Source organism: Saimiri boliviensis, chromosome 3 (genome assembly GCF_048565385.1).
Source record: "Saimiri boliviensis isolate mSaiBol1 chromosome 3, mSaiBol1.pri, whole genome shotgun sequence".
Lineage (NCBI taxonomy): Eukaryota > Metazoa > Chordata > Mammalia > Primates > Cebidae > Saimiri > Saimiri boliviensis.
The window spans coordinates 59,080,331-59,094,136 of record NC_133451.1 but is presented as its reverse complement, the minus strand read 5'-3'; the positions used below and the strand labels follow the sequence as shown (position 1 = coordinate 59,094,136).

General features: G+C 39.6%; 1 protein-coding gene and 1 pseudogene across 1 annotated transcript in view; both read left to right on the top strand.

Moving 5' to 3' along the window:
* LOC141583835 (mitochondrial adenyl nucleotide antiporter SLC25A24-like) overlaps positions 1-11,572 on the top strand; it is a 31,980-nt pseudogene extending 20,408 nt beyond the window's left edge.
* A 363-nt stretch (positions 11,573-11,935) lies between these two features.
* Positions 11,936-13,806, top strand: part of LOC141583996 (NBPF family member NBPF11-like) — a 37,343-nt gene continuing 35,472 nt past the window's right edge. Inside the window, exons 1-2 of the mRNA XM_074396207.1 lie at positions 11,936-12,220; positions 13,638-13,722. Coding sequence (XP_074252308.1) covers positions 12,043-12,220; positions 13,638-13,722 — 263 coding nt within the window. The 5' untranslated portion in view covers positions 11,936-12,042. The remainder of the gene's footprint in view (positions 12,221-13,637; positions 13,723-13,806) is intronic.

Sequence of the window (13,806 nt, the reverse complement as noted above, 5' to 3'; positions counted from 1 at the left end):
TTTGTGCCTATACTGGGGAGGCTGAGGTGGGAGGATCATTTGAGCTCGAGAGGCAAAGGTTTCAGTGAGCTGAGATCACACCACTGCCCTCTAGCCTAGATGACAGAGTGAGACCCTATCTAAAAAAAAGAAAAGAAAAGAAAGGGGAAGATAAGGATTGGAGATAGAAGGAGCAGCATGTGGACAGAAATGTAGGCACAAGAAGGCGTCACTCACTGAAGAGACTGAAAGTGGTTCTCTATGCCTCAAGAGTAGTGGAGTGTGTTTCAGGAAAGTTAATGATGAAAGATAAGCAGGATCCAAATGTAATAGGAGTCTGGATTTATATGGTAGGGGCTATTGTAGCATCTTATATAGAGAAGTGAAATGAGTACATTCACATTTAAGGAATATCAACCTGAAAAAAGAATGGAGACATTGTTGGGGGAGAGTGAGGCTAGACTAGAGGCAGGGAGAATATTTAAATAATTCAGGTAAGAAATGATGAACATCAGTATAAGTTGATGTCTTTAAGGAATAGAGAAGGGAATCAACTGAGAAATATTTAGGGAATTGAATCAACAGAACTCACTGACTGAATATGGAGGTGAGAAAGAGGAGTCAAGGATGATACCTAGTTTATAACTGGAGTGATTGTATACATAGAGAATACAATATCAGATGAGTTTGAGATGTATGGGACATGTACAGGGAACTGTCTAGAAAGCAACTGGATATATCAACTAGCGTTAAGAGAGAGAGAGAGATCTTTGATAGAGAGGTTTTTCCTGAGTTGAGCCATTGGAATGGGCAGGATCACTTAAGAAGAGCTTATAAATAAGAAGAATTCTAGGAATAAGTCCAAAGGGAGAGGTGAAAGAAGAAACTTGCAAAGGAGACTGAGAAGAAATAGGTTGAGGGATGGGAGGAAATCCAGAGAGAGGGATGGCCTCGGAGTCAGTGGAAGAAAATGGTTTCATGGGGGTCAGTGCTACTGGGTAGTGAATATAATAAGAGTATCTTTTAAGATTTATCAACATGGAGATAGATAAGCTATCAACATGGAGATATATTTATGCTAAATAAATGCTTTTGTGAAGTAATGAAATGAGAAGCCATACTGAAATGAGCTTAAAGTGAATGGGAAGTGATGAAACTTGGACAGTGGAGACACATTTTTAGGGAGTTTGACTGTGAAGGGACAGAAACTAGAAGAGGGAGAGGGTGCTAGATAAAAAGGATGTTGAGTGGAGGGAGGATTTGTTTTTTGGGTTTTGTTTGTTTGTTTGTTTGTTTGTTTTTGAGACAAAGTCTCACTCTGTCACTCAGGTTGGAGTGCAGTGGTGCAGTCTGGGCTCACTGCAACCTCTACCTCCCAGGTTCAAGTGATTTTTCTGCGTCAACCTCCTGAGTAGTTGTGATTACAGGTGCACACCACCATGCCCAGCCAGTTTTTGTATTTTTAGCAGAGATGGGGTTTCGCCATATTGGTCAGGCTGGTCACAAACTCCTGACCTCAAGTGGTCCACCTGCTTCAGCCTCCCAAAGTGCTGGGATTACAGGAGTGAGCCACTGTGCCCAGCCTGGAGGGAGGATTTTGATTTGACTTTAATGTATCTATTGCTGAAGGAAGCATGTCAATCCAAATAAAGAAGTTGAAAACATAGGTAAGAAAGGTTGATTAACCCAGCAGGTGTTCTGAGGGAGTTTGTGTGTAGGGAAAGGGAGTGGGAGTTGGAAAGGGGTTGGGGGGATAGGTTCTATCCAGGGACTATTAAAAGGACTAGAGGGGGTTCTCTTCCCAGCTTGTAGAGAGCCAGTGTGTGCTCACATGGCCTTTTCTTGGTGCACGTGAGAGGGGGAAGAGAGAGCAAGCTCTCTGGTGTCTGCTCTTATAAGAACACTGATCCTGTCATGAGGGCTCCATCCTGATGACCTCATAACCCCAGTTACCTTCAAAAGCCTCATTCCCTAATACCATCACATGGGAGGTTGGGGCTTCAACATAGGAATTTGGTGGGGATGCAGCTCAGTCCATGGCAGGTATTGATGTAAATTTTAAAACTTATTTATACAGTACAAGAAGTTACTTACTGAAGAAGGACAAAAAGTTGGAACATTTGAGAGATTTATTTCTGGTTCCATGGCCGGAGCAACTGCACAGACTTTTATATATCCAATGGAGGTGAGTACCGTTGTGAAGTCTGACTGTGTGATGTTGTTTGTGTTGGTTGTCTATTGTTGTGTAACAAGTTATCTCAAAATTCACAGTTTAAGACAAGCATTTATCATTGGGCAGTTTCTATGGGTCAGGAATCTGGGAGAAGCTTAGCTGGATGTCTCTGGCTCAGGGTTTTTCACAGCCCACAGTTAAGGTGGCAGTCAGTGCTGCAGTCACTCTGAGGCTTGGGTGGGGATGGATTCCAAGATCACTCATGTGGTTACTGCCAGGTCTCACTGGGTGTTGGCTGGAAACAACATTTCCTTATCACATGAGGCTTTCTGTAGGTGGCTTGAGTATCTTGAAGACACAGTAGCTGGCTTCCCTATAGTCAGTGATCCAACAGAGAGAGAGAGAGAGAGAGAGAGAGAGAGAGAGAACCCAAGACGAAAGCCAATATATTTTGCCTTTTCTGCTGTATTCCACTGATCGCATAGACCAACCCTGATAGAGGATGGAAGGGGACTGCATAATGGTATGAATACCAGAAAACAGGTATCACTGGGGAGGCTGACTGCCACTGTGTTTGTGAGAATTATAATTCTCATGCCTTTCCAAAGAGTTTATGCACCATAAATTTCATAATGGAATCTCAGGATTTTATTATATGGTGGTTATCCTAACTAGACATCCTTTCATTAGTACATAAGTTGGCAAACTGGCAAACTAGAGACCTACAGACTATTTTGTACAGCACTTGAGTTAAGAATGGTTTTTACATTTTTAAAAAGTGGGCAACACAGGAGAAAGTGGAAAAAAGATCTAAAATCAACACCCTAACATCACAATTAAAAGAACTAGAGAAGCAACAGCAAACAAATTCCAAACCTAGCAGAAGACAAAAAATAACTAAGATCAGAGAAGAACTGAAGGAGATAGAGACATGAAAAAGCCATCAAAAAATCAATGAACCCAGGAGCTGGTTTTTTGAAAAGATTAACAAAATAGATAGACTGCTAGCCAGATTAATAAAAAAGAAAAGAGAGAATAATAAAATAGACACAATAACGAATGATAAAGGGAATATCACCACTGATCCCACAGAAATATGAACTACAATCAGATAATACTGTGAATACCTCTATACAAACTAGAAAATCTAGAAGAGGCAGAGTCAAGATGGCCGAATAGACACAACTATGGTGCACAACACCCCGCGAGAGAGACACAGAAATTGAGAGATCTCCTAGCTCCAACTGAGATACCAGGTGCATTTCAAAGGGTCTGGTTGGACGGTGAACAAGGGCAGACTGAGGCAGGGGGGGTACCCCTCCACCCAGAAAGTGCATCTGACCAGTGAGTCAGAGGTTCTCTCTCTGGCACTGTGGTCCAGATACAGCACTTACCCCAAAGCCTCAGCAATACACGGAACAGGTGATCTTTGCCAGTCAAGCGCTGGGAACTACAAGCGCAGAGCTGAAGAATAATCTAGGACGATGTCCCTGATTGGTGCACAGATCTAAGCAAATGCATAAGCCCATAAGCCAGCCAGGAAACCCTGCAGACCGAGCTATCACCCCCTCCCCCTGCCTGGAGATACAGGGAGCTGAAAGCTGGAAGACAGACGGTGGTACTGGGTGGGTTCCTACCAACCCCAACAAACCCAGAGGGCTTTAGCGGGTTACATAGCCAGTGCCTCAGTGTGAGCTGAACTCTGAATGATCCAGCCCTGTGGAGGAAAGACACAACCCATCACTGGCTATACTGCCCAAAGTAACTTATAGATTCAGTGCTATCCTTATCAAGCTACCATTGACTTTCTTCACAGAATTAGAAAAAACTACTTTAAATTTCATATGGAACCAAAAAAGAACCCACATAACCAAGACAATCTTAAGCAAAAAGATCAAAGCTGGAGGCATCATGCTACCTGACTGCAAACTATACTACAAGGCTACGGTAACCAAAACAGCATGGTACTGGTACCAAAACAGAGATATAGACCAGTGGAACAGAACAGAGGCCTCAGAAATAACGCCACACATCCACGATCATATGATCTTTGACAAACCTGACAAAAACAAGCAATGGGGAAAGGATTCCCTATTTAATAAATTGTTTTGGGAAAACTGAATAGCCATATGCAGAAGATCGAAAGTGGACCCCTTCCTTACACTTTATACAAAAATTAACTCAAGATGGATTAAAGACTTATATATAAGACCTAAAACCATAAAAACCGTAGACGAAAGCCTTGGCAATACCATTTAGGACATGGGTATGGCCAAAAACTTCATAACTAAAACACCAAAAGCAATGGCAACAAAAGCCAAAATTGACAAATGAGTTCCATTTGAACTAAAGAGCTTCTGCACAGCAAAAGAAACTACCTTCAGAGTGAACAGGCAAGCTAGAGAATGGGAGAAAAATTTTGCAATCTGTTCATCTGACAAAGGGCTAATACCCAGAATATGCAAGAAACTTGGACAAATTTTTAAGAAAAAAAACAACCCCTCAAAAAGTGGGCAAATGATAGACATTTATGCAGCCAACAAACGTATGAAAAGAAGCTGATCGTCACTGGTCATTAGAGAAATGCAAATCACAAACATGATGAGATACCATCTCATGCCAGTTAGAATGTTGACCATTAAAAAGAAAACAACAGATGCTGGAGAGGATGTGAAGAAATAGGAATGCTTTTACACTGTTGGTGGGAGTGTAAATTAATTTAATCATTGTGGAAGACAGTGTGGCGATTCCTCAAGGATCCAGAACCAGAAATACTATTTGACACATTACAGGGTGTATACCTAAAGGATTATAAATCATTCTGCTATAAAGACATATGTACGTGTTTGTTTATTGCAGTACTATTTACAATAGCAAAGACTTGGAACCAATGCAAATGCCCATTAGTGACAGACTGGATAAGGAAAATATGGCACATATACACCATGGAATACTATGCAGCCATAAAAAAGAATGAGTTCATGTCCTTTTTGGGGCATGGATGAAACTGGAAGCCGTCATTCTCGGCAAATGAACACAGGAACAGAAAACCAAACATCACATGTTCTCACTCATAAGTGGGAGTTGAACAACGAGAACATGTGGTCAAGGGGAGGAGAACATCACACACTGGGGTCTGTCAGGTAGTGGGGGTCAAGGAGAGGGATAGCATTAGGAGAAATAATGTAGATGACGGGTTGATTTGTGCAGCAAACCACCATGGCACGTGTATACCTATGCAACAAGCCTGCACACACACTCTGCACATGTATCCCAGAACTTGAAGTATAATAATCAAAAAATGGGCAAAAGGAACAGAAAAATAATATACAACAAAGACCTAATATTTTAGGCTTACAAAGACAAATATTTTATTATTCAGTCTTTACAGAAAAAGTTTTCTAACCACTGCTTTACAGCAAAAATAGTATTGTAGACGTGGAATTTATTAATATAGCAGAGGGTTTTTTAGTAACTGATAAGACTTAAGCAAGATAAATACAACTTTCACCAACGTGTGGTATGCATGCTGATATAGCTTTCTTTGCAAGCATCTTAATACGATTGCTTATAGTAGTCCACACACCTCTCAAAAAAATCTCTTAATACCTATTCTTCCTTTTATATCCTCCATATCAGTTAATAGGATCACCTTCCGAACTCTCCACTGCCCCATAGTGTGTTTGTACTACCATTTCCCTCACCTTCCAGACACAAGTGGTCACCAGTCATTTTTGTTAAGACATCAGCAGATTATCTTGCCTCCATTTCCTTGGTTGCTTTTTTTGTCAGATACTACTTGCAGTAAATGGTGTCTCTGGCTGTGGTCCTAGCCCCTCAATAGAGGTAACACCTGAGGGAGAATGTATCAACAAATTGTACAGTCAATTGAGTGATGATATATGCTAGGTATACATTCTGTGTAAAATTACTTCATTTGAATTCCATGATGATAGAGTTAATATGTATAATAATATTTTGTTATTTTATATCCAGGTTATAAAAACCAGGCTGGCTGTAGGCAAAACTGGGCAATACTCTGGAATATATGATTGTGCCAAGAAGATTTTGAAACATGAAGGCTTGGGAGCTTTTTACAAAGGCTATGTTCCCAATTTATTAGGTGTCATACCTTATGCAGGCATAGATCTTGCTGTGTATGCAGTGAGTTTATAGCAATCTTTTGAATCTGAAAATGCAGTTAAATAGCTCCTGTTAGAATCTGACTTTATATGATGAAGTGGATATAAACCAGAAAACAGTTTGTGACCAGAAGTAAATTCAACATGTGTTATTTGAACCTTCAAGTAACTTAAGTGTGAATATACATCGGGTCACTTTTGTATTAAATTTCCTTGGGAATTGCTTTTGTTAATGAAGAGTAAACTCAAGGTTAGGTATAGTTGTTCACCTTAAAAGGTGATTCTAGTGACTGTTTTTAGGGAAGACACAATAAGCAAATAAGTTCCTTTGTTTTGGATTTGCAAAAATCTGACATTAAGCCAAGTGACTAATGTGACTAATGTGAGTAATACAATTAGTTACTCACGTGAGTCATACAAGGAATAAAAGAATGTGAATCTTGGATCAACCCTGCCATCTAAATCATTTAATAATTTATGAATCTTACAAACATGTGTTGAGCACACACTATGCAAACCACTGGGTTAGACACTAGATCTAGGGATTCAAAAGACTCAGTGTGTGCCTTGAAGAAACTGAAGGTCTGGTGGGGGAAGCAGACGAATAACTAAAACCCAGTGTGTTTAGCTAGGCTGCCACGGACATGAGCCAGGTCGCATGCTAGGATAGGACCCAAGCTATGGCATCCAGGAAGGGGGAAATGTGTAATGAAAAGAAGACTTGACTTTTTGTTAAGGAGCTTTATTGAGATTTAGCTCATATTCCCTACATTTCACTCATTTGAAATGAGTAAGCAAATGGTTCTTGGCTTCTTACATAATTTTAAAAATTATGATAAAATATAAAATTTGCCATTTTACTTTTAAGTATACAGTTCAGTGGTATTGATTACATTCACAGTATTGTGCAGCCCACAACCCTATTTCCAAATCCTTTTCCTCACTCCAAACAGAAACACCTTAACCTTTAAGCAACAATTTCCTATCCTCCCTAACCCAAACCCTTGGTGACCTCTAATCTGCTTTGTGTCTCTAGGAATTTACCCATTCCAGGTATCTTATAAGTAGAAACATACAGTATTTTTCCTTTTGTGTCTGATTTGTTTCTCTTAGCACAATGTCTTTAAGGCTTGTTCATGTTGTAACATGTATCACAACTTCATTTATTTTAATGGCTGAATCATACTCCATTGTGTGTATACACCATATTTTGTTTAGTCCTTCATTTATTGAAGAACATTTGTATTGTTTCTACTTTTTGAATGTTGTGAATAATGCTACAGTGAACATTGACATCTACATATCTGTTCAAGTCTATGCCTTCAATTCCTTGGATATTTACCTTGGAATGGAATTGCTGAGCCATGTGGTCATTCTGTGTTTAGCTTTTAGGAACTATCAGACTGTTTTTCTTAGTGGTTGCACCATTTTACATTCTCATCAGCAACATACAAAGGTTCCAGTTTTTCCCTGCCCTTACTAACACTTAATTTCCTTTTTTTAAAAAGCTTATTTTTATTATAGCTATCCTCTTAGGTGTGAAATGGTATCATGGTTTAGGACTTTACTTCTTGTGCTGAATTTTTTTTTTAAGTTATGATTAAAAACACATAACAAAGTTTATCATTTGAACCATTTTAAAATATATAGTACAGTAGTGTTAACTGTTTGTGGTTTTTTGTGCAACACATCTCTAGAACTTTTTTATCTTGCAAAACTTAAACTCATTAAACAACAGCTCCCAATTTCCCCTTCATCCCAGCACTGTGTAACCTACTTTCTCTGTTATAAGTTTGACTACATTAAATACCCCATATAAGTGAAATCATGTGGTATTTCTGTTTCTGCGACTGGTATTTCTATTTCACGTAACATAATTTACTCAAGATTCATCCATGTTATAGCATGTGACAGGATCTTTTTTTTCATTTTTAATGCAGAATAATATTTCATTGCGTATATATATATATATCACATTTTCTTTATTCATCTGTTAATGGACATTTAGTTGTTTTGATATCATGGCTATTGTGAATAGTGCTGCAGTGAACACGGTTATGCAAATATCTATTCAGGATACTGTTTTCAGTTCTTTTTGACATATACTCAGAAGTGGAATTTCTAGGTCAGATGGTAATTCTATTTTCAAGTTTTGAGGATCCTCCTTGTCATTTTTTGTGGTGAATATACTTTCTTTTTTTTAACATTCCTATCAATGTACTCCAAGATGCCAATTTCTCCACGTCCTCCCCAACACTGTTGAATGGGGTAGTGAAGTCTCCTACTAGTACTGTGTTGCTGTTTTTTCTCCCTTCAATTCTATTAATGTTTGCTTCATATATTTAGGAGCTTAATATTAGGGCCACATATAGTCATAGATATTATGTCTTACTGGTAAAGTGATCTTTTTATCATTATATAATATCTATCTTTGTCTCATGTGACAGTGTGTGTCTTAAAATCTATTTTTTTTTATATAAGTGTGGCCACCCCTGTTCTCTTTGGTTCCTGTTTTTATGGAATATCTTTTTCCATCCTTTCACTTTCAGTTTATGTGTGTCCTTAGATCCAAAGTGAATCTTGTAGACAAGATGTAATGGATTCTGTGTGTGTTATGCACTCAGCAATTTAATTGGAGGATTTGATCCATTTATACTTAAAGCAATTACTGACAAGGAAGGGGTTACCATTGTCATTTGGCTAGCTGCCTTTCAGTTTTGTCTTGTGGCTTTTTTGTCTTTCCTTTTCTTCCTGGATTTTTTTGTTTTGATTCCCTTTTCATTTCCATTTGTGTTCATTCTATAGATACTATCTTTGTAATTACCATTGTAACTACATAAAACATACCAAAGTTATAGCAATCTATTTTAAACTGTTTACAACTTAACTTCAGTGGCATATAAAACTCTGTTCCTTTATATCTTTCTTTCTTTCTTTTTTTTTTTTTTTTTTTTTTTTTTCTTTTTGAGACAGAGTCTCACTCTGTCGCCAGGTGCCAGGCTGGAGTGCAGTGGCACAATCTCGGCTCACTGCAACTCCCACCTCCTGGGTTCAAGCAATTCTTCTGCCTCAGCCTCCCAAGTAGCTGGGACTACAGGCACGCGCCACCATGCCCAGCTAATTTTTGTATTTTTAGTAGAGACGGGGTTTCACCATGTTGGCCAGGATGGTCTCAATCTCTTGACCTCGTGATCTGCCTGCCTCGGCCTCCCAACCTTTATATCTTTCATCTTCTCCCTACCAACTTTATGTCTTTTGATATTGCATATCCTTAACAGAGATTTATAGTTACTTTTTACGCTTCTCTTCTTTAAATTCTGTTTAAATATTGTTTTTGAAATTTAGATTTTGAAGTTATTTATATACTTCCATTACAATACTAAAGAATTTTATAATATTCTAAATATTGACCTGTACCATGGAGCTTCCTGTTTTCATATGGTTTTGTATTGTTATTTATCAACCTTTTGTTTCTCATTTTAATCTTTCCTGTAGGGCCGGTCTAGTGGTGACAAACCACATCAACTTTTGTTTGTCAGGGACAGTCTTAATTTCTCCTTTGTTTCTGAAGGGCAGTTTAGCTCATACAGTATTTTTGTTTGGTGGTTTTTTGAATTTTAAAACTTAGAATATAATATTCTACTTCCTTCTAACCTGCAAGATTTCCATTGAGAAATGCACTGAACGGATTTTTTAATACATTGAGATAGTTTTTTAATTCTGTCCTGTAGGATTGAAAATTTTTAGTCTTTTTTTTTTTTTTTTTTTTTTTTGAGATGGAATCTTTATTGATCAGGCTGGAGTGCAGTGACACAATCTTGGCTTACTGCAATCTTCGCCTCCTGGGTTCAAGCAGTTCTGCCTGAGCTTCCCAAGTAGCTGGGATTACAGGTGTACACCACCATGCCTGGCTAAATTTTTGTGTTTTAGTAAAGACAGGGTTTTACTGTGTTGCCCAGGCTGGTCATGAACTCCTGAGCTCAGGCACTCTGCCTGCCTTTGCCTCCCAGAGTCCTGGGATTACTAATCATATAACATATTAACATGCATTTTATACTTAAAATATCTTATGTTTAAAAACTGATTATCATATATATTTTATAGAGGGACCTAGAGTAATAGGGAATAAAGCATGGCCTTTTCATCAGCATGCCTGATTCTGAGTCCTTCTTAAAAAAAACTCTGCTGAGATGAATTTTCTTCGTTTCTAAAACCAGAATAATAGACTTATGTCAGCGTTTTTGTAAGACCCAAATGAAATGTATGTAAAGTACAAAATGAGATGCAGTTAGTAGAATTATTTCATTAATGCTCACCATGAGAGGTGTTCTTTAGATCCTGTGGCATTTGGTATGCAGTTCATGTTTGTTTAGAAGAACGAGTAACTGGTGCAAACCTCATGTATTCTGCATCCTCAGTGGCCTCCTACGTCTCAACAGAACCACTGCTTCCTACAGTGCCTGCTGCTTCTGTGAACCTGCAGCCCCATCCTGCAGAAATGGGGATTCTCATGAGGTTGAGAATAGCTGTGAAAGTGTTTACATCGAGTGAAGTTGTAGAGTTCATTGTTTATTATTTTTCTTTTTTATTTATCTGGCAGCTCTTTAAATCCTATTGGCTGGGTGATTTTGCAAAAGACTCTGTAAACCCCGGAGTCATGGTGTTGCTGGGATGTGGTACCTTATCCAGCACCTGTGGTCAGCTGACCAGCTACCCACTGGCTTTGGTGAGAACTCACGTGCAGGCTCAGGTGAGTTTTTGATGACAGAACCACACCAGTAAAAGTGCCGCACCAGTAACATACTTTCAGAACTCCAAGTTCTACTAAGATGGTATCACTCAACCTTTTTTCATTATTGCCTTCGTAATGAATCTTTTCAGAGATTCTTTTTCTAAATGCTCCCTCAACATAAAATTTTAATGTGACAAAAGCATTGCATATATACTGTATGTATACAAAAGCCTTATACATAAACGGAGTAAGAATTTTTTTTGACTGTGTTACATGCACATTTTAAGAGTATAAGCTTTGGTATCTGATGGATTTGGGTTCAGGTCCTTGACTCAGACTTCTTGGAGTTTTGAATGGGAATGAAAATTGTACAGCATTGTAAGAACTACCAACAATATAAAAAGAGCATCTGGCGTTTGTTAAATTCTTGGTAAATAGTGGATTGGTAAATGTAACTTCTTGGGAAACTATCTCTACCTTGATGATTTTATGCACACACAAGATGAACAACAAGGAATATGCTTAGATGTAATGAGAAAGAGGTGAGTCTGCAGCACTGTCACAAAGGTGCACAAATACTGACAGACTGCTGAGGAAATGGTCCCCATCAGTGACTCTCAGGTGAGACCAGGGGGCTTTGGGTTTGAGCACAACCTGGGCAACTGGAATGCAGGGCTCCTAAGATTCCAGGACACCCCCACCTTCTAATTCTGCTATGGCAACTGCAGACAGTTACCTGGCACACTAGCTCTGATCTCCCTCACTCTTGTCAGAGACAGAGCTACAGGCAGGGCCTTCGGCTCGGAGCTCAGGCATACAAAACGCTGTTTTTCCTGTTAATAATTCTAAAGTGCTGTGGGGTGTTAAGTTCTTCGCAACTGTAAGTCAACAATTCCAGCTGTTGTCATCCCTCAGTCCAGACTAAACCTAGTTGATTTCACTAGTTATTGATCCATCATGTGCTTGGGTTTCTTCTCTCCAGTCATTGTTTGAATTCTCCTGCCACAAACACCAGCATGGTGGTAACTGCCGGACATTTGTCCCATGACAGGGCAGAGATGGAAATCCAAGAAACCAGTGAGGAATTGCACTTCCAGCTGGCAGAGAGCCAACAGCAGTTTGAAGACCTCAAGGAGAAATTTCTTATAAGTCAAGCTACTGCCTACTCTCTGGCCAAGCAACTCAACAAATACAGTAAGTTCTATAGATTCACCATCACGAAAGTGACGAATCAGCACCTGTCTTCTCTCTGAGATACTGAACAGTCCCTTCATCAAAATTAATTTCATCCTTTCTTTAGTTCTAGTCAAACAGAAATGGGTATTTGCACTTCATTGTGTTAAGGATGGTAAACAGAGGCACAACGTATTTAGCAACTTTTCCACCTTAGCAGTCTGATGTGAGGTGGAACTAGAGTTAAAATCCTGCTTACTAACCTCTGACACAGGCACAGAACCACATGCTCTTCTCAGCAAGATGTGTAATCATGTTCACAAGAATGTTCTCTGTACCCTAGAAGATCCTGCAGACAAATAACATCTAGTCTGTTGGTCTAAATGCCTGGAGCTAATGAACTGCCATTCCGTTTAAGATTCTTTGAGGCCCAATAGGCAAATCTGTCTTCATGGAACCCCGGGGGAAATGTGGCAACAGTACAGAGTAACTGCTCTAAGGAGCTTAAAGAGAAGACTGCTCCAAAGAGTAATGGTCTCATCCATAAGTAACAGCATGAAAAGCAGGGAGTACCTGGGGGAGAGGGAAGTCCTGCTTCCTGGGGCACAGGCTCTTTCTCTAAAGAGGAAGAAAGATGGCACGGAAGACATAGGGGAGGTAGCAGTGCCGCGTGCAGAGCAGGGAGCCTGGGCCAGTCTCCTGGGCTCCATCCAAGTGGCCTATCTTCTCTGTGCCACAGTTTCCTCATCTGTTCATTGGATATTATAATAATACCTACCTTTATTAATTGCTGCAATGAATTACATTACGTTTTTCTTCTAAATCTCCTAGAACAATTCTTGGCACACAGTAAACACTATCTATTAGATCTTCATCCTACTGTTTCTAACTTAATTCAAATTTTATTAGTATTTGGTCATATTTCTATGATGATCTCATGGTCTCATGCCTCATATGTTATGCAATTATATTCAGATATGATTTTTTAAACCTTTGACATATATGTGCTTGAAAGTCCCAGTACCAGGGAAACCATGAGTCCCATAGTCCTAAGGCCTTTTCTACTATACAGGATATCACCACTTCATGCCCCAGTAGAGTGTTTGCCAGGAGATGCTGCCTGGCTTGGGAAAGTGTCCCAGGATTCAGAGCCAGACCCTGGGGGCTATGAATTCTGACTACACCTCATCCCAGGTGAATCATCCTGTCAAGTTACTTGATGTGTCAATGAGTTTTCTTTTCCCATCTCTAAGTTGGAGAGTGTCAGATGCCAGCAAGTTGGGAGGTTGATAAGGAAAAATGAAAAAAATCCCTCACTACAATCTGGTAATGGGGATGATTTTGTCCTTGGGATAGACACTGTCACCTGCCCTGCAGGCAGTGAGCACACCAGCATGTCCAGCCTTCCACTTAGGCAGGCATGACTGTCTCTTCTCAGAGTGTGAAGAGGACAAAGACATCATAGACTCTGTGCTGAGGGATGAAGTGCAGTTCATAGAGCAGAAGCTGGCAGAGAAGCTCAGGTAAGCGGAGGAGCTCAGGTGAGCAGACGCTGTGGGGTCAGGCAGGTGGGCAGGGGTGTGATCTCTGAAGTGCAGCAGTTCAGC